We start from the raw sequence: 19,258 nt of genomic DNA, 5'->3' as shown, positions 1-19,258 counted from the left end.
GTACTGAACCTGAAGCAGGGTTCCATTTCACAACCCTGAGATCATGACCTGCTTGAGCCAAAACCAAGAGTCAGAAGCTCAACCACTGAGCCATCCAGGCTCTGCTATATCTATATTTTATTTACTTATTTTTTACAAGAGATTTTATTTATTTATTCATGAGAGAGAGAGAGAGAGAGAGAGAGAGAGAGAGAGGCAGAGACACAGGCTGAGGGAGAAGCAGGCTGCAAGGAGCCCAATGTGGGACTTGATCCCGGATCATGCCCTGGGCCAAAGGCAGATGCTTAACTGCTGAGCCACCCAGGTGTCCCTATGTATATTTTAATATTTTTTTTTATTAAGTAAATTATGCCCAATATGGGGCTTGAACTCATGACCCCGATATCAAGAGTTACATGCTCCACTGACCGAGCCAGCCAGGTGCCCCAAAATATTTTATGTATATTAATAAATTCAACTCATAATAATTCCAGGGAATGGATAATGTTAAGATCTCACTTTAATAGATGAGAAAAGTAAGGTGTAAAGATTTTAAGTAATTTGCCTAAGGTCATGTGGCTAAGTGAAAGTATATCCCCCAGAATAACAATGAGTAAATCTTTTTACTTACTGAGAAAAGATCATAAAATGTAAGGAAAATAGTAAGGCCGTTGTTACATCACATAGAGAAAGTTACATGAAAATTTGTAGAATTGAAGTGAAAAGACTCAAGAAAATTAATGCAGACTTTATCCTATTTATTGATTTGTGATTCTTCATAATTAAATAATTGTCATTAAGTTTACTATAGAATTTTCTTTTAGAAGGAAAGCTTCGCATAATTGGTCTTAGGTAATCTTAAGTAGAAAGAATAATTATAGTTTTTTTGACATTCTTTTTTTTTTTTTAAGATTTTATTTATTCCTGAGAGACACAGAGAGAGACAAAGAGAGGCAGAGACACAGGCAGAGGGAGAAGCAGGCTCCATGCAGGGAGCCCAACGTGGGACTTGATCCTGGGTCTCCAGGATCACGCCCTGGGCCAAAGGCAGGCGCTAAACAGCTGAGCCCCTTGGGCTGCCCATTGACATTCTTTTTTATTTAAGATTATTTTATTTTAAGATTTTATTTATTCATAAGAGACACACAGAGAGAAAGAGAGAGGCAGAGACACAGGCAGAGGGAGAAGCAGGCTCCATGTAGGGAGCCCTATGTGGGACTCCATCCTGGGACTCCAGGATCACACCCTGGGCTGAAGGCAGATGCTAAACCGCTGAACCACCCAGGAGTCCCAAAGATTTATTTATTTTGGAGAGCAACCCTGAGATGGAGAAGGACAGTGGTGAGAGAGGTAGAGGGAGAGACAGTCTCAAGCAGACTTGCTGCTGAGTGCAGAGCCCCACACAGTGCTTGATCTCACAATCCTGAGATCATAATCTTAGCTGAAATCAAGAGTTGGATGCTTACTGACTGAGCCACCAGATCAAGAATACTGAAGTTTTGCAAAAGCTCACTTTGGTGTTTGATACCACGTCATAAACATGTTTGCATTAAGTCAACTATATGACATTCTGAAAAAGCCAAACTGGAGACACTAAAAAGATTGATGGTTGCTAAGGATTAGTGGGGAGGGAGGGATGAATTGATGAAACAGGATTTTTAGGGGAGTGAAAATGTCCGTATGATACTTTAATGATGGATACTTGTCAAATTTGTTCAAACCCATAGAATGTACACCACCAAATGTAAACTATGGACTTTGGGTGTCAATATCGGTTCTTCTTTTGCAACAAATGTACTGCTATGGTGGAGGATGTTGATAATGGAGGGAGGTGAGCTTCTTTTGGGTAGGGGGCGTATGGGAAATCTCAACCTTCTCAGTTTTTGCTGTGAACCTAAAACTGCTCTAAAAGAAGTCTACTAGAAGTCTTTTCCTATACTTTCAGTTAGATCTACTTATTTAGAATATGCATTTATGATATTAATACAGGCATATACACATTTCATTTGAAAAAGAATGCCGTTAGAGACCAAAAAGCAATACTTTTAATTAAGTTCTATGACAGTTGGCTTACAATGAAGTTGATTCACAATTATATTGAGTTGACTCACAATTTTGAAAAACAATAGAATGGGGGTTGAGGAAGGAAGCAAAACAAGATGCTAGATTATGGTTAGTTAACACTATGAGTATTTACACTGGCTATTTATCCTTATTTTGCAATTAAATTTGTTTCAGATTATGTTGTAATTCTCTCATGGGATATTTAAGTGTTCAGAAGGTTTTGTTAATTACTGGAGAACAGAGTATAGAAAGAGCTAATGGAGGGAAGGGCATATTAATAAAATAGTTGAAATGTAAATGATTTTAGAAAGGAATGTTTTATTGTTTTCAAATATGTACAGTGAGGTACTTTTAAAAAAATATCAAGTAAGCAATTGAATAAATGATAATTCTAGAGCTCCAGAAGAGGTTAGGGATCTAAATTTAGGATGATGTATTTATATTTAGCTTTTCTCCTTTAAAAAATGAATTTCATATATTTATGATAAAAATGGGTCTTTGATTTATTAATTAATAAGGCTTATTTCTAATTTCAGATTACTTAGGTGTCACATTTGAGCCATTGTTACTAGGTAAGCTGTTCTGCAGCCAGTAATCCAGACTGATTAATCATAGCTTTAGTAAATGTTGATTGAGCCTAAGGTCAAGGTCTACAGTGCTCTCCTGCTTTGGTTCATTCTGACCTAGCTACTTGCCTGTATTGTGATTGTAAGAGTATCTACTTGGAATATAAGAAATCTGATTTATATTTATGTTTAGTCTAGGGAAAGAAAAGGAATTCAGACTGTCCATGCTCTCCTAGTAATTTGCAGTGTGTGACAGTAATCTTAGAAAAAAGTAAGCTGGGACATCTGGGTGGCTTAGTGGGTAAGCATCTGCCTTTGGCTCAGGGCGCGATCCTGGAGTCCCAGGATCGATTCCCACATCGGGCTCCCTGCATGGAGCCTGCTTCTCCCTCTGCCTGTGTCTCTGCCTCTCTCTCTCTCTGTGTGTGTCTCTCATGAATAAATAAATAAAATCTTTTAATAAAAGAAAAAAGTAAGCTAAATAGTATACACAGAAGAACAGAAATGATTTTCAGAAAAGATATATAGAGTTTACTGTGGTATACTGGGGAAATCAGGCAGTGTTTCAGTGAGATCACTTCTGAACTGGACTTTAAAATTTTTTTTAAGATTTTATTTATTAGAGAGAAAGATAGAGAACAGCGTAAGTGCAGGGCGAGGGGAGGGAGAGGGAGAAGCAGGCTCCCCACTGAGCAGGGAGCCTGATGCAGGGCTCAATCCCAGGACCCCTATGATCATGACCTGAGCCAAAGGTATACACTTAACTGACTGAGCCACCGAGGTGTCCCTGAACCGGACTTTAAAGGAAGAAGCAGAGCATGGTAGAGACTGAGGGAATGGTATGATAGATAAAGATGAGTTGTGCCAGGTTAACACTTAGTAATTCAGTTTATAGAAATTTATCATGATTTGTTTTATTTGAACTTTTCTGTGGCAATCAAGTATTACAGAGACCTTCAGAAAATTTTTAAAAATTCACAGATGTTTAAATAAAAATTCACAGATGTTTAGGAATTTTTCTCATCAGGTATTTCTCTGAAAGTTGCTTTTTACTAGGAATCCTGCCTGCAGTTTAATTAAAAACTACCCAGCAACAGACATGATGGGAGGAAATGCAGTTTAAAATGAATTTTTACACATTTATCAAAGAGCATAACTAGAAATCACTGACTTCCAGTGCTGGAACGTATTGTAGTGGAACTGGTATATCGTGAGTTACGAGTAATTTTGGCAGTTTTGGAAGTCAGGGCGATATATGATATAATATATAATTTATAAAAGAAAGTTGTATGTTTATGTTATAACAGTTCTTATATTTGGTTATAACCAAGGCACATCAGCACAAATAAATATGCTACTATTAAAATGATAAGTTTGAACAGTGTCTAAAATATGCAGAATGGCTGATGTAAAGCTAAGAGGAAGAAATCAGCTTAATAACTGAACTGTGGCTACAGTCACACAATAATTTGCTTATGTGAAAATCCAAAGGGAGTGTGTTAAAAATGAAACTATTGGAGTGGTAGGATTATGGATTATTTCTCAATTAAAAAAATTCCTGTTATTATTATAATGCTCTTAACTTTTTAAAAGTTTCCAAGAGTGGGGGCAATTAGTATTAGTGGATATTTAAAAAAATTCTCTGAAGCCTTCAAATTTTCAAATGTTTTGCTTTATTGAGGATGGGATTTTATTTATTTATTTATTTATTTTAAAGATTTTATTTATGAGAGAGAGAGAGAGACAGACAGACAGGCAAAGGGAGAAGCAGGCTCCATGCAGAGAGCCCAACGTGGCTCGATCCCGGGTCTCCAGGATCAGACTCTAGTCTGAAGGTGGCGCTAAACCACTGAGCCACCCGAGCTGCCTGGAAAATGGGATTTTAAAGTAGCATTTGCCTTGATGTTAGTGCATTAAAGCCTTACTGAGATCAGGTAGAAGAAGGACCGACCAATATATGATAGTGAAAATCAGAAATCTTTAAGTAAGTTTTATTACCTTCTTTTAAAAATTTTTTTAAAAGATTTTATTTATTTATTCATGAAAGACAGAGAGAGAGAGAGAAAGAGACAGACGGAGACATAGCCAGAGGGAGAAGCAGGCTCCATGCTGGGAGCACGGATGTGGGACTCTGTCTCAGGACTCTGGGGTTACGCCCTGAGCCAAAGGCAGATGCTCAACTGCTGAGCCACCCAGGCGTCCCAATTACCTTCTTAATATACAAATAAAAATTCATGGTTTATTAAGTAGTACAGAATTAATGAGATTTTTTTAAAATTTTTATTTATTTATGATAGTCACAGAGAGAGAGAGAGAGAGGCAGAGACACAGGCAGAGGGAGAAGCAGGCTCCATGCACCGGGAGCCCGATGTGGGATTCGATCCCGGGTCTCCAGGATCGCGCCCTGGGCCAAAGACAAGCGCCAAACCGCTGCGCCACCCAGGGATCTCTTAATGAGATTTTTTATAAATTTTTCAGTTGTATATAAATTTTACTAATAGAAAACAATTGAACAAATCAAGTCGTGTTAAGAACTATATATGTATATATATTTTTTAAAGATTTTATTTATTTATTCATGAGAGACACAGAGAGGGCAGAGACATAGGCAGAGGGAGAAGCAGGCTCTCTGTAGGGAGCTTGATGCAAGACTGGATCCCAGGACCCCAGGATCATGACCTGAACCAAAGGCAGATGCTCAGCCACTGAGCCACCCAGGAGTCCCAAGAACTATGTTTTTATAACCATTTAATTAAAAAAATTTTTTCTTTTGGTGGAGGTGTTGGGCAGGAAACTAAAAGTTTCTTTTCAAAAAAAAAATAAAAGTTTCTTTTCAACTGTAAAATACATATAACTGTTTACCATCTTAATCATTTTTAAAGTATACCATTAAGTATTATTAAGTACATTGGTACTGTTTTGCAACCTGTCTCCACAAGTATTTTCATCTTACAAAATTAAATTTTATATGCATTAAAATGGAGCTTTCCAATACTCCCCTACCTCCAGACTTAGCGATCATCATTCTGTTTCCAGTCAGTATTAATTTGCTGTAGGTATTTCATCAAGTGGAATCACACTTTTGTCTTTTTGTTTTATTTCACTTAGCACAGTGTCTTCAAGGTTCATCCATGTTGTAGCATGTTAGAATTTTCTTCCTTTTTAAGACTCATACTCCATTTTATGTATATACTGTGTTTTGTTTATCCATTCATCCATGGATGGACTTTTGGGTTACTTCCACCTTTTTGGCTATTATGAATAAATAAGGGTGTTATGAACATAGGTATACAAATATCTTTTCAAGACTTCAATTTTTTTGGATATATAGCCAGAAGTGGAATTGTTGGATCATATGGTAATTCTATTTTTATATTTTTGAGGAACTACCATACTATTTTTATCAACTGCACCATTTTACATTCCCACTAATATTGCACAACACAGCAGTTTCTCTGTATCCTTGCCAGCACTTATCCTCCCAATGGTTATGGGGTTTTGATTTTCATTTGTTTGGTCTTTAGTCATTTTTTCTTATGCTTGTTGGCTATCTTATACTTGTTGGCTTCTTGGAGGAAATGTTAATTTAAAATTTTTTTCTTAAGTAATCTCTACATCCAATATGTGACTCGAAGCAATAACCCTGAAATCAAGTGTCTCAATCAAGCTCAATCAAGCTTTACCCACTGATCTCTTGATAATTGGAAAATCCAAACTGACTTAATGAAGAAGGAATTTATTCGTACATATAACTGAGAATACTGAGTTCAAGCATGGGTGGATCCAGGGACTCTAACATTGTTTTTAGGGGAGTATTACTCTTCTGTTTTATTCTGTGTTAGCTTTATATTCTGGCAGATTTTCCTCAAGAGTGGCAGTTATACAGGTACCTTGGTGGAGCGTGAGGCTCTTATCCTCAGGGTTGTGGGTTAGGGCCTCTTGTTGGGTTTAGAGATTACTTGAAAATAAAACCTTAAAAAAAAAAGGAATGGCAATTATAATTATCAGCAGTTGCAGGCTTATCTGATCAGTTCAGCCATGGTGGGAGGAGAGTAGGGAACAGGGCATTCTTTTTCTTTCTCTTTTTCTTTTTCTTTTTCTTAAGATTTTTATTTTATTTATTCATGAGAAACACAGAGAGAGAGAGCAAGAGTGGCAGAGGGAGAAGCAGGCTCCATGCAGGGAGCCTGACGTGGGTCTCAATCCCTGGGCTCTAGGATCAGGCCCTTGGCTGAAGGCAAACCGCTGAGCCACCCAGTCTGCCCGGCATTCTTTTTCTAATAGCTTCAGCCGAAATCAATAGCATCAGTCAGAGTTCCTGAGATCAAACCTTTTGGCTTAGTTGGAGTAATATGCTCAAAACCAATCATTGGGGAACAAATACAGAAGGATGGAATGCTCTGGGCAAGTCTGTGTCGTATCTTAACTCCTAAAATTAGTGCTACAGATGGGATAGTGTTTGGATTGAGGTCAGTTCTGGATGAACCCATGAACTAAAAGTGAAGGGGATGAAGGTTTCTCCAAAGGAAAATCAGAACTCCTTTGTTACTAGAAACTAGGTAAAAAATATTCACTCTAGTATAAAAATGTCTATTTAATCACAATACTGCAATGCTAGATTCTCTGTATGTCTTAATCGAACAGCTGTCAAATACTTTTGCATATTAAGTCATTTGAGAAACTTTAAACATTTTTTTTTTTTTAGAGGAAGGTGGAGGGAGGGGCAGAGGGAGAAGGAGACAGAATCTTAAGTAGGCTCCATACCCAGTGTGGAGCTATCATGGGCTCAATCTTATAACCCTGAGATCATGACCTGAGCCGAAATCAAGAGTTGGGTGCTTAACTGGCTGAGCTACCCAGGCACTCCAGGGACCTTTTAAATATCTTGATGCCTTGGCTGTATACTCTAGATCAATTAAGTCAGAATTTCTAGAGGTAGTACCTATGCCTCTGTTTGTTTTTTTAAGTTTCCAAAGTTTGTTTTCCGTATGGAGCCATGCTGCAGAATCGGATCATTCATTATATCAGTGTTTCTCAAACTTTACAGTGGATTAAGGTAATCTGGAGATCTTGTTTATTTTTTATTTTTTTTATTATTTTTGTTTGTTTGTTTTTTGAGATCTTGTTTAAAATCCAGAATGCTGTTGGGTACCTGGGTGGCTCAGTTGGTTGAGCCTTTGATCCAGGATCCTGGGATTGAGTCTTGCTTTGGCTCCTTACTCAGTGGGGAATCTGCTTGTTCCTTTCCTTCAGCCTCCCACCCTGCTCATGCTCTCACTTTCTCTCTCAAATAAATAAATAAAATCTTTAAAAAAATAAGTGCAGTGAACTGGGGCCCACTCTCAAAGATTGTGATTCAGTAGATCTGAAGTGGGGCCTCAGACATTCCTAGGTGGCCCTATGTTATTGGTCCTAGAACTATGTAATGCTGTGAGGAGCATTACATTAGATTGTGAGCATTTTCAAACCAGCCAGTTTTTAAGTTCTTTAATTTGTAGTACTTTAAGTCATTTTCCCACCTACTAGTCTATATAGGCTGTTTGGTAACTTATTTCTGTTTTATATACTTATATTAGCATGTGCTCTTCTGGGTTCTACAGGATACAAAGATAGCATGGATACAGGTATATACAGTTTCAAATTATTTTGTTGTATGGTTCCAGGAGATTGATTCTGACATCATGAAATCTTAATGTTTGTTCAGGCAATTTGTCTTTAACACAGTTGTAGAAAATAACTTCTAAAACCCATTTACCTGCCAGTGACCTTTTTACTTTAGTCCTCTTTTGTCCTTTAACCTCAGTGACTACAAAGGCTCAAAATTCAAAGGACTCTCAGTGCAATTTAAATGTATCTGATTAATATGTAATATAGGCCTTGAAATAATTTGTAATTATGTATTGTCCTGTTGGTCCTAACCATTGCTTATGTAATCAGAATAGACCACCTACTCCCAGACGCTCACCCTCTTTTGGACATAATTATTTGTTGACTGAATTAATTGTAGGTGTTTCTTCCTACTGATGCTTTGAAACATTTGTTTGCCTCTTGTGAGTGTTGTCTTGACACAAATTACTTTGACTCTTATACTAGGTAAAAATGAAATCATGTTATCAAATGCATACTGTTATTTTAGTTTACTCATGAACCCTGTGATGCTTAATATTTTCTTTTTATGCTGTTTTGTTTTAAAACAGGCTCATAGCACGTCAGCTTGCTAAAATCCATGCTATCCATGCACACAATGGCTGGATTCCCAAATCTAATCTATGGCTAAAGATGGGAAAATATTTCTCTCTCATTCCCACAGGATTTGCAGATGAAGACCTTAATAAAAGGTAAATTTACTTTTACATTTGAAATTGTTTTAGCCTTGTTTTTCTATACATAAAAGGTTTCAGAGATAGCTTACAAGATTTTTGTGTATAAAGTCTGGTTTGGTTGCTCTTTTCACATTTGATTAAATTAGCCCTGATTCATTTGACCTTCAGGTGGCACTACAGAAATATAACTGCCCTTCCCCCCATCCAACTCAAAACCAAAGCAAAACAGAAAAAACACCCTACAAAAGCCAGGGGTAGGGAGTGGGTAGAGGTACCCAGCCAAGAAACAAATATATTTATTTAGAAGTAAACATAGTGTTACGATTGCTAGGAATGGTACTTTATGCATGGAGTGAGTTGGTGATGGAGCCCTTTTTAAAAAATTCTTTTTGTTCAAAGCTGTTTATTATTTATTTATCTTTTGAGATTTTATTTATTTATTCACGAAGGAACAGAGGCAGGCAGAGACATAGGAAGAGGGCGAAGCTGGCTCCCCGGTGAGCCTGTTGCGGCACTCCACGCCAGGAACCTGGGATCACGCCCTGAGCCAAAGGCAGACACTCAGTCACTGAATCACCCAGGCATCCCTATTCAAAGCTGTTTTAAATATGCCAGAAGATTTACATTGGTGCAGTGTAGTAATATTGGAGTGTGAAAACATTTTGATTGTCTTAGTTTACTGAGACTATTCAAATCTATTATGAGGTTGAAAATTCAGTTACAGGAGTCTTACTCAGCTTTTTTTTTTTTTTTAAGATTTTATTTATTCATGAGACACACACACACACACACACACACACACACACACAGGAACAGACACAGGCAGAGGGAGAAGCACCTGGGCTGCCCTTACTCAGCTTTTGTGAAACTGACTCCCCAGGTTCCAAGTAAGGTATTTTATTATTCTTTGTATAAAAAAATTGTAAATTAGTATATATTTATTGATTTATTTTTTAAGATTTTATTTATTCATGACAGAGACACACAGAGAGGGGGAGAGAGAGAGAGGCAGGCAGAGACATAGAGAGGGAGATGCAGGCTCCCTGTGGGGATCCGAGTGCAGGACTTGATCCCAGGAACCCAGGATCACAATCTGAGTCAGAGGCAGATCAACTGCTGAGCCACCGAGGCATCCTGTAAATTAGGATTTAGAATCTTATATGAACATATTTTTATAGTCTGATTACTACTAGGACAAAAATTAGGAATTTTATTTTCTTCTTCTTATGTCTAAAACAAAAGTGTCCAACTTTTGTATTCAGGAAATTTTCATCTAAGAACAATAGAGACAGAGAGGACCTATAGAGTTTTTCATGTTTCTCTTTTTACTGTTTATTAGGGAAAAGTCGCTGTATTATTCTGTTGAATTGGATTATTTTAGAGATTAGTTTGATTCACTCAGTGTATATGTGTTTATTTGCAGGTGATTTGTCAAACTTTGAATTTGTTAGGGATAGTAGATAGCCATTAACTGGGATAGATAAACATTTGTCTAAGTGTGTCCAGTGTGCTAGATTCTAAGAAGTGATAGTGTAAAAACACAAAATCCTCTTTTGAAATAGCAATTTTATTGAAGAATTCTATTGAAAAATTAAAAAATAATGAAGTATTGGCAATAGTGAATGTATGATTTTCTCGACTTTTTAAGATAATGCAGAGTTTAGAGACAGTGTAGTATTGTGTGGATTAAGAACACAAGATGCTGGAGGCAGCCTGCCTAGGATGAAGCCTTAATTCTGCCAGTTAACAGTTCTGCTTTGTAAGCTGGGGCAGAAGTAAAATGGAAATAAGAGTAGTATATTTACCTTTTAGAGTTTTTATGACGGCTCATTGAGTTAGTATGTACAATGTAGAACAGAGCACAAAAAGCACTCTGCCCTAATAGATGATATACAACGAAAATGTTAAAAACAGTTAAAATATTAGAAATAGGTTTCATATTTTCTTCTGTTCCTTTTTGTTTGTATAGGATTGTAATTATGTTCAATCCTTTGAGTTCTATTATTTCTGTTCAACTCTTTACCTTTTAAATAGGTTCTTGAACAATTACACCATTTTGAAAAGAGTGTTTAAGGATTGTATTTGGAAGCTGTGTTTAGAGAAGAATGCAATATTGGCAAATACAGGCAGCAACCATCTAAGTAGGCCACTTTATTAAAATTAAGTTCATTGACAGTCTTTATTATATTGTACATTGGAAAAGTAAGGCGCTAATTTGAGTGTAGAGAAAGAATGAAGAAAACTTGGCTTAAAGTGTTAAGGGAAGAGGAAGCATAAACTAACTGCAATTTTGTAAGCCAGATGGTGCTATTGAGGAATGAGTGGTAGCACTCTATTTTTGTTTCATTTTATTTTTATCAAATGAGTATAAATATAGTGTAATAAATAGTACAGAAGAGTGTAGGATTAAAAAGCCATGAACTCTAGTCCTCTTTGCTACTCTCCCTACCAGACTTCCCAGTCTCACTACTTTGAAACTATTTCTATAATAGATAATGGAGTATTCTAGATATGATTTCATAAGTTATATCTGATGATTATCATAGAATTGATTAGGTTTATTAATAGTGATAGTCTGTTGACTTTGATAGGTAAATTTAGCTGATTTGTACTACATTCACCCTTCCCATAGACATTTTAGTTTTTTTAATAAACTGTCTTTATAACTTTAAATAATATACTTAAACCTCTTTTTTTTTATTAAACTCTGTATCTTGGACGCCTGGGTAGCTCAGTGGTTGAGCACTGCCTTCAGCTCAGGGTGGGATCCTAGGTCCGGGGATCGAATTCTGCATCGGGCTCCCTGTGAGGAGCCTTCTCCCTCTGTCTGTGTGTGACTCTGCCTCTCTCTCTCTGTCTCTCATGAATAAATAAATAAAAAATCTTTAAAAAATAAACTTTGTGTGTGGAGATAACTGTTAAATATTTAGAATAGTGCTTAGTAAATGCTAGCCATTAAATATACATATTTCCTCCCTGTATTTTTTTTTTCCTCCCTGTATTTTTTTTAAAGATTTTATTTATTTATGAGAGACACATGGAGAGAGAGAAAGAGAGAGAGAGAGAGAGGCAGAGACTGAGGCAGAGGGAGAAGTAGGTTCTCTGCAAGGAGCCTGATGCGGGACTCCATCCCAGGACCCTGGGATTATGACCTGACCTGAAGGCAGGTACTCAACCACTGAGCCACCTGGGAGTTCCTCCTTCAATTTTGTAATAATTGATTTTTTACTTTTCTGCCCTATGTTTTAAGTTGCTTAGTTTCTTTTTATTCATATTAAGTTCATGAAATAAGATTTTCCTTTATTCCAACTTTTGTAATGGCCTGTTTTAATTCAGAAGTCTATGCACTTGAATGGAAAGATTTTACTAAAAATAGATTTTAGGGCAGCCCTGGTGGCTTAGCGGTTTAATGCTGCCTTTGGCCCAGGGTGTGATCCTGGAGACCCGGGATTGAGTCCCACATCGGGCTCCCTGCATGGAGCCTTGCTTCCCCCTCTGCCTGTGTCTCTGCTCCCACCCCCCTTTGTTTTTAATAAATAAAATCTTTAAAAAATAGGTTTTAATCTTTAAACTTGAAAAAAGTCATTAATATAAGTAATATATAACTTTATTTTATTTTATTTTTTTAACTAAAAGGTTCTTAAGTGATATCCCAAGCTCTCAGATTCTTCAGGAAGAAATGACTTGGATGAAGGAGATTCTTTCCAACCTGGGCTCACCTGTTGTGCTTTGCCATAATGACCTATTGTGTAAGAATATAATCTACAATGAGAAACAAGGTAGGTATCTGACCTTAGCAGTAAGTAAAGTTGATTCCTTTGATGTTCTTAATGGTCCTTTGATCTTTGTATCAGTAAATAAATTTAATGCAGATGTAAGGATTAAAAATATTCATGAAGTCTTTAAAGATTTTCTTTTAGGTTATAAAATCGTGGTAACTGTGCTAAATTAATATATATTCTCTATATATTTGTATAAAACATTTATTAGAGTTTGTGATTCTTGTTAAGAGTCTTAAATGAAAAATGATAAAATGACTTTGTTTTTAAATTTAACTGTAAAATCTATTAATTCATGGTTTGAAAATGTACCTTCTTGTAATGGGGGTTATTGAAAAACCAACTGACATTGCAGTGCTCTTAATAAATACAGAATTTTCTCAGTGTTGGGAAGGACGACAGTATTAGAAACAAATTTGTCTCCAGGTTTTCTATTCGTTTATTGTGCTGATTTGTTAGATATTTTGATGCTAAAGAGAGCTACAGATGGAGGAAATGTTATTTGTACTTGCTGAAATTTATATCTAGTAAAGTAGTAATCAAGAAGCTTTGGTAAATAGTTTTAACATTTTTTGAGGTATAGACAGTGATATTTTTGATGAAATGTTTTCTGTAATTGTTCATATCTTGCTGTATTCAAATTCTCTGTTTACGTATTTAAGAAACACTTGTGGTTGTATTACGTTATTGGATAAAAGTGGTTTGAGGTTTGGTTGCTAAAATATAGATGCCCCTTCAATAATAAATTGAAATTGGAAAATGTAATTATGGTTGAAGGATTAGTATTAATTTAAAAAGTCTGAAATTGTGAAACTTTCATTTTAAAGGAAACAGTTTTGAGAATAGTCATTATAGTTGGAAGATTATTTTTAATCAAAATTGTGCTTTTGTGAGAATGCTAAAGCCAAACAATTCTGATGAAATGGTCATAATTCTATTAAATTACTATTTATGACCATTCTTACTTGATTGTAACATGAGACTATTCAAATGCAAAGATTGTTCATATTTGTAACTGACTTTGACTTGAAGAAAATTAACAAAAGAGCACTGTCAAGGATGGTAGACTGAAGCATATATTCTTAAAAACATGTTCGAGTACCTTTTATATTTTATATTTTAATGTGGATTAGAAGTTTTATTTTTTAGAATACATTAAGCTGAAATCTTTATTTTGAATGTTGGAGGTCTTTGTGTGGAAACATTAAAAAAATCTTAAAGGTGTACCTTAAAACATGGAGTGCTTGACAGTGTCCTATTTATTATTTATTATCCATTTATTATATATAATTGTCACATGTATACTCATTATATACTAGTAACCAAATCTCAAGGCCATTTGTGAGACAAGAGTATTAGTTATACATTAAAGTGATGTATTAGCTTTTAAGTTCAGTGCAAAACCAAATAACACAATTTATATAATGGAATTTCAAGTGAGGGACTTCATCTTACGTTTGAAGTGGACACTCAGCTTTATTTTTAACTGCAAGATAATCAAAGAGAATCGTATTTCCTTTGGAATATATTTTACCTTTTCATATTTTTATTTTATAAGTTTCTTTTGCATATTCATTTCACAGACCAAACTTGTTTATAAAACTAAAATATAAGGGACCAAAAAAATCAGATTACTTTGTTTTAAGTTAAAAAAAATGCATTTTTACTTTTAATCAGTTGCTTATCTAAACTGTTTTCAGTGATATGAAAAGTTCTTATATTTTCAAACAAATCTTTCTGTTTCAGTTTGACTCTTAAGATTTCAAGGTTATTCATTTGTTTGTTTTACCAGAAGTTACCTAAATCATATTTTTGTGCCTAATTTTTCTTCCCTACACAGAAGAATGAATTTCACAGTTCAACAAATGTAACTATTTTGATACATTTTTTAGTTTTTCTTTCTTTAAGAAGTCTATTGTGTACCATTTGTTTCTTCTTGTCTTTGTGGTTATGTTTGTGTGTTAGTTATGGATATGTTCTGTTATTTTTCCTTGACAGTGGTTTTATAGTGTCTTTTAGGAAGGCAAGTTTGGACTTTATGGCATCCATTAAAAAAGTCCATTGCTATGTGATTAGTTGATACATAGGATTAAGAAAATACAGTTGGAATGTTCAAGTAAAATCTAAAACTCATGAGAGTGTGGCAAGAGGTTTGTTAACGTGTATTATTTTCTATCTGTTTGAAATTAGGAGCTAATGGTTTTAAAGTAATGTAACTGTATGACATACTTGTTTTTAGTTATAAGCATACCATGCTTAATAATTGTAAACGCTGTAAATTTAGTAAATTTAATGAGCAAAAAGTTAGACTGTAGCATTAGTACTTACAGCTGCAATTTCAAAGATGATAATTAAAATTAGAAATAGGGATTGCAGAAGTTCTTTAACTGGCTAAGCCAAGGGTGCAGTCTTTTGAGGTTAAATTAATTTCTACATAGGGTAAATGATTATATTGCATATCATATTCACAGATGTGTTTAATTTGTTATCACTTGTTGAGTGATTCATGTGATTTGAGTTTAAAACTTCAGTATTTTGTACCCACTTGAGTTATAAATATGTAAGCATAATAAGATGAAAGCCAAGGTACTGGCTTTAACATCATCAAACTTAGTATCTCTCTCCGTAATATGTTTCATACCCTTCATTTTTCAGAAGTGCAAATTTTAGTTAAACTATGAATTTATAGTGGATCATCTTGAAGTCTCCACATGTATTTTTCAACTGTAATAACTTAGATTTTGTATGTTGTCACCAGATTAAGAATTTCTGAGTAACTCTTAGAAAGCAAATGTATTAAGAACTTAGTTACAACTAAGAGAAATTGGAAAAAATGTAGATGTTAGAACCAAGCACACACAGGTTCACATTCCTGCTCAATCACATGTGGAAGTAGGTGATACTAGACAAATCATTTTCCCTTTTTCCCTTTTTAAAGATTTTATCATTAAGTTATCTGTACATCCAATATCAGGCCTGAACTTAACAACCATGATATATAGAGTTGCATGCTCCGCTGATTGAGCCAGCCAGGCACCCCCATTTTATTTTTTTATTTTTATATTTGATCCTTGACTCTGCACCAGAATCACCCAGAGTACTTGGGAAAAAAAAATGCAGGCTTCTATGTCCCATCTAAGACTAACTGAACAAGAATTTCGTAGGTGGGCTAAGGAATCTGCATGTTTAACAGGTTTCCATGCAGTGCTTATACTTTTTGATAATCTAGAACTTTTAATATGCTTTATTTCTAACTTAGAGGTAATATCTACTTCAGGTGATTCCTGACAAAAATTTGGGTTATGTGTATAAAGTATATAGCATTGGAGTATATACTTAGCAGCTCATGGCTGCTGCTGTTATAAAAGGGGTTGGCAAACTTTTTCTGTAAGGTGTGATAGTACGTATTTTAGGCTTTGTGTACCATATTATAGTCTCCATTGTGACTGTTCAGCTCTGTTATAGCACAAACACAGCCATAGATAATACATTAATAAATGAGTGTGACTGTGTTCCAGTAAAACTATTTACAAGACCACGCAGTGGTCTAGATTTGGCATGAATATACATAGTTCGCCAACCCCTTTATTATGTTTACAGGATGCAATTTTACGAAATATACTTGATTCTGAAGAAGTGAAAATAGTTATTATAAGCCAGTGGTTGACTTACATATATGTCTTATAACTAGTGGAATTATGGCTCATAGGTATGAGATGACAATCAGTTTGTCTTTAAGTGCAGCTTCCAGATTTTATCCTAACTATAACTTGAGTGAGTAAAGTTTAAAAATGTATATATGTATGTGTTTATGAACATATCAGTACATATTTATACACACATACATATACACAAAGATTGTGAGCACCCTGCAGTTTATAGGCTTTTGTACCTGTGAATGTTACAGGAGATGGTAGGCATCACAGGAAGAAATACTGCCTCTACCTGTTTTCACCATGTCAGTTGACAGGACACAGGAATATGGGAGAAGAGTGAGCTTCCTTTCTGAAGGTGATGGTAGCTGTCAAGATTTTTGAAAAGTTAGTGCCAGGAATTAGGTGGTTGGTAAACAGCGGCCCATTCCTTGCCTTCAGTGAAATGACATCTTAAAAAGGTAAGGAAAGAATGCTTACTGATATGATGATAGAATTTATTACATAATAAGAAAACCGGAAGCAGCGGTTCTTGCTTCCAGAGCTTTCAGTCATCTTTTAAATTAATCATTAATTTAAAAAGAATTTATACGAAGTAGAATAAATTGTAGTATTGCTTATAGACTAACTGACTTGAATTCTAATACTATAACTTCAACTAACCCTTAAACTGCTGCCCTGTTAGAAGTAATTGCTAAAGCTTTTGAGTATGTTCTCTCATGTCTTGATGCTCTGTCTGAATGTTTATTGGTGACTATTTCATTTCTCCCCCTCTCCCCATTTTTTCATAAAAGCTCAGATAAAGATTTAATATAGAACTTTAAAATTCAGTAATGACACTCATTGATTATTTTCTCTGTCAGTGAAATATACAACTTGCTGATTTACAGTTATTTAAAGAAATACAAATGAGTGAAAGAAAAATGAAACTTATTCTGGGAATTATAATGTAAACCAGGTTTTTCTTTAGAGTTTTACACATTGTAAATAGAAAATGTGTGAGGCACCATTCTCAGTCACTTGGTTGGCTATAAGTCTTACCCACTCTATTACTCATGAAAGATACTGTGGTTTGGTTGTTTCATTGATATTTTAATGACAGAGGGTTTTTTGTTGCAGTTGTTGGTTTTGTTTTAAAATTTAAGTAAATACAAATTTATTTTTGCATTTGGTAACCTGTATTTTCCAAAGTGGAGTTTTTATGAAGGATAGTCTTAACCTTGTTTTAATTCTGGATTACTACTTAGCATAAAATAAAATGTCCTTAAATTCGGTTATTAAAAGCTTGAATGGACTGTAAAACCTGAACTATGAAGGAAGAGCTGCCTAAACGTTATTAGCTTAGTGTTTTTTCTTTACTCATACATTCATTCCCACTGTATGTTCAAGCCTGTACATGAATGTCAGAAATGCCATACTTTGTTCTTAGTGTTTCATGCTTATTCCTTCTTCCCCACCACCCATTTAAACATGTGTGTTATCATTGTGTCTCAGCATTCTATGCAAAGCCCTCCATTTATAAGCATTTTAATACTTAACTATGTGCCTAGATATTGATTACTCTGTGGATTGCATGATGAAAGATGAAAGGGACTTATTGTCCTTCCAGGAAGCCATATTCCATGTAGTGGAGGAGTCAGATCATGAAACAGTATATTTATGTTCAGAATGATGAGCACTGTGGTGGAGGTATATACAGGTCCTGGACGCCAGAGTGAGGGATGAAGAGAAAGTTTCTCAGAGCAGACTATTCCAATACTTTTTCTGTATGAGAGAAAAAGCCTTTTGCTAACAGTAGTGTAATTGTGGTTATTTTTTCTCTTTGTTCTCTCTCTACCTTACCTAACACTTGCAGAGCAAGTAGAGGGAGTTGAAAAGGTTTTCAAGTTCTCATATTGGTTATTTTGCTTTTTATTTTTATCCCTTTCTCTTCAACTACAAAATAAAGGAATCCAAACAAATGTAGCATGTGAATTTTATAGCCTTAGTTAATAAACTAATTCTTTTTGGTTTAAAGTACTTTAAAAATTGGCTGTTTTCAGCTATACTGAGATCTGAACAATTAAACTCAGTAATGTGTGGATTTCATAACTGAAGATATGCAAGAAATAAAGTAATAAAAAGAAAAATGTAGCTCTTAAAAATCTGAGTTATAACTTTATTCATTAATCTTATGATATACCCATTATGTGCAGTCAATGTATTAATTAAGTAAAGATAAGGAATATATAATCTTAGCCACTAAAGCAGTGCTGCTTTACTTTTTTAGAGATCAGGGATCCCTTGTGAATCTGGAAAATTGAGAATGCCCTCAGAAAATGAACATACAAAATTTTGTAAAAAATTTTGGGAGTTAGTCTCATTTTTTTTCATCCTTGAAACCACAATTAAAAATTCATGTCTTAAAGAATTAAAGATAGTTGTGCCATATGAACTATTATTGATAGTGATGTGGATATTCTAAACAATTGGAAATTTTAGAAACCAGAAGTTAAATTTGTACAAGAAAAAGGTTCAGTATATTTTCTCTTGGTAGGAAAGCATTTTCCAGTAATTTGATTTTTCTGGCACCCAAAATAAGTGAAGTAGGCCTTTTTAATTTTATTTTGTTGCAGAAGATTAAATTTAAGGTTGAGTTCCACTTTGTTTGCAATAATTTGAAAAAAGAATAGTTAATGCAGATTTTTTAAAAAAGATTTTTTCCTTTTAAGCTTTGTGTCTTGTAAAATGTGAGTTTGCCAAATTTTCTTCATCTGCTACAGATTAGGTATGCCATTGTTGCTGCCATGTGGCGGCGCACCCCGTGCTTCTTAAACGCACTGACTGGAGGTTTATCGCATCACTTGTTCACATGCACGGAGCCTGGTAACAGCCTCATCTGTATCTTGTTAGCT

General features: G+C 35.0%; 1 protein-coding gene across 1 annotated transcript in view; it reads left to right on the top strand.

The window, feature by feature from the left end:
• Positions 1–19,258, top strand: part of ETNK1 (ethanolamine kinase 1) — a 64,184-nt gene that overhangs the window by 27,604 nt on the left and 17,322 nt on the right. The window contains exons 3-4 of the mRNA XM_025995098.2: positions 8,807–8,947; positions 12,569–12,711. Of these exons, the coding sequence (XP_025850883.1) occupies positions 8,807–8,947; positions 12,569–12,711 (284 nt within the window). The remainder of the gene's footprint in view (positions 1–8,806; positions 8,948–12,568; positions 12,712–19,258) is intronic.

The sequence above is a fragment of the Vulpes vulpes genome, chromosome 8, assembly GCF_048418805.1.
Source record: "Vulpes vulpes isolate BD-2025 chromosome 8, VulVul3, whole genome shotgun sequence".
NCBI classification, from domain to species: Eukaryota; Metazoa; Chordata; class Mammalia; order Carnivora; family Canidae; genus Vulpes; species Vulpes vulpes.
The sequence above is the reverse complement of the archived record's forward strand: the minus strand, read 5'-3'. Positions and strand labels throughout refer to the sequence as shown.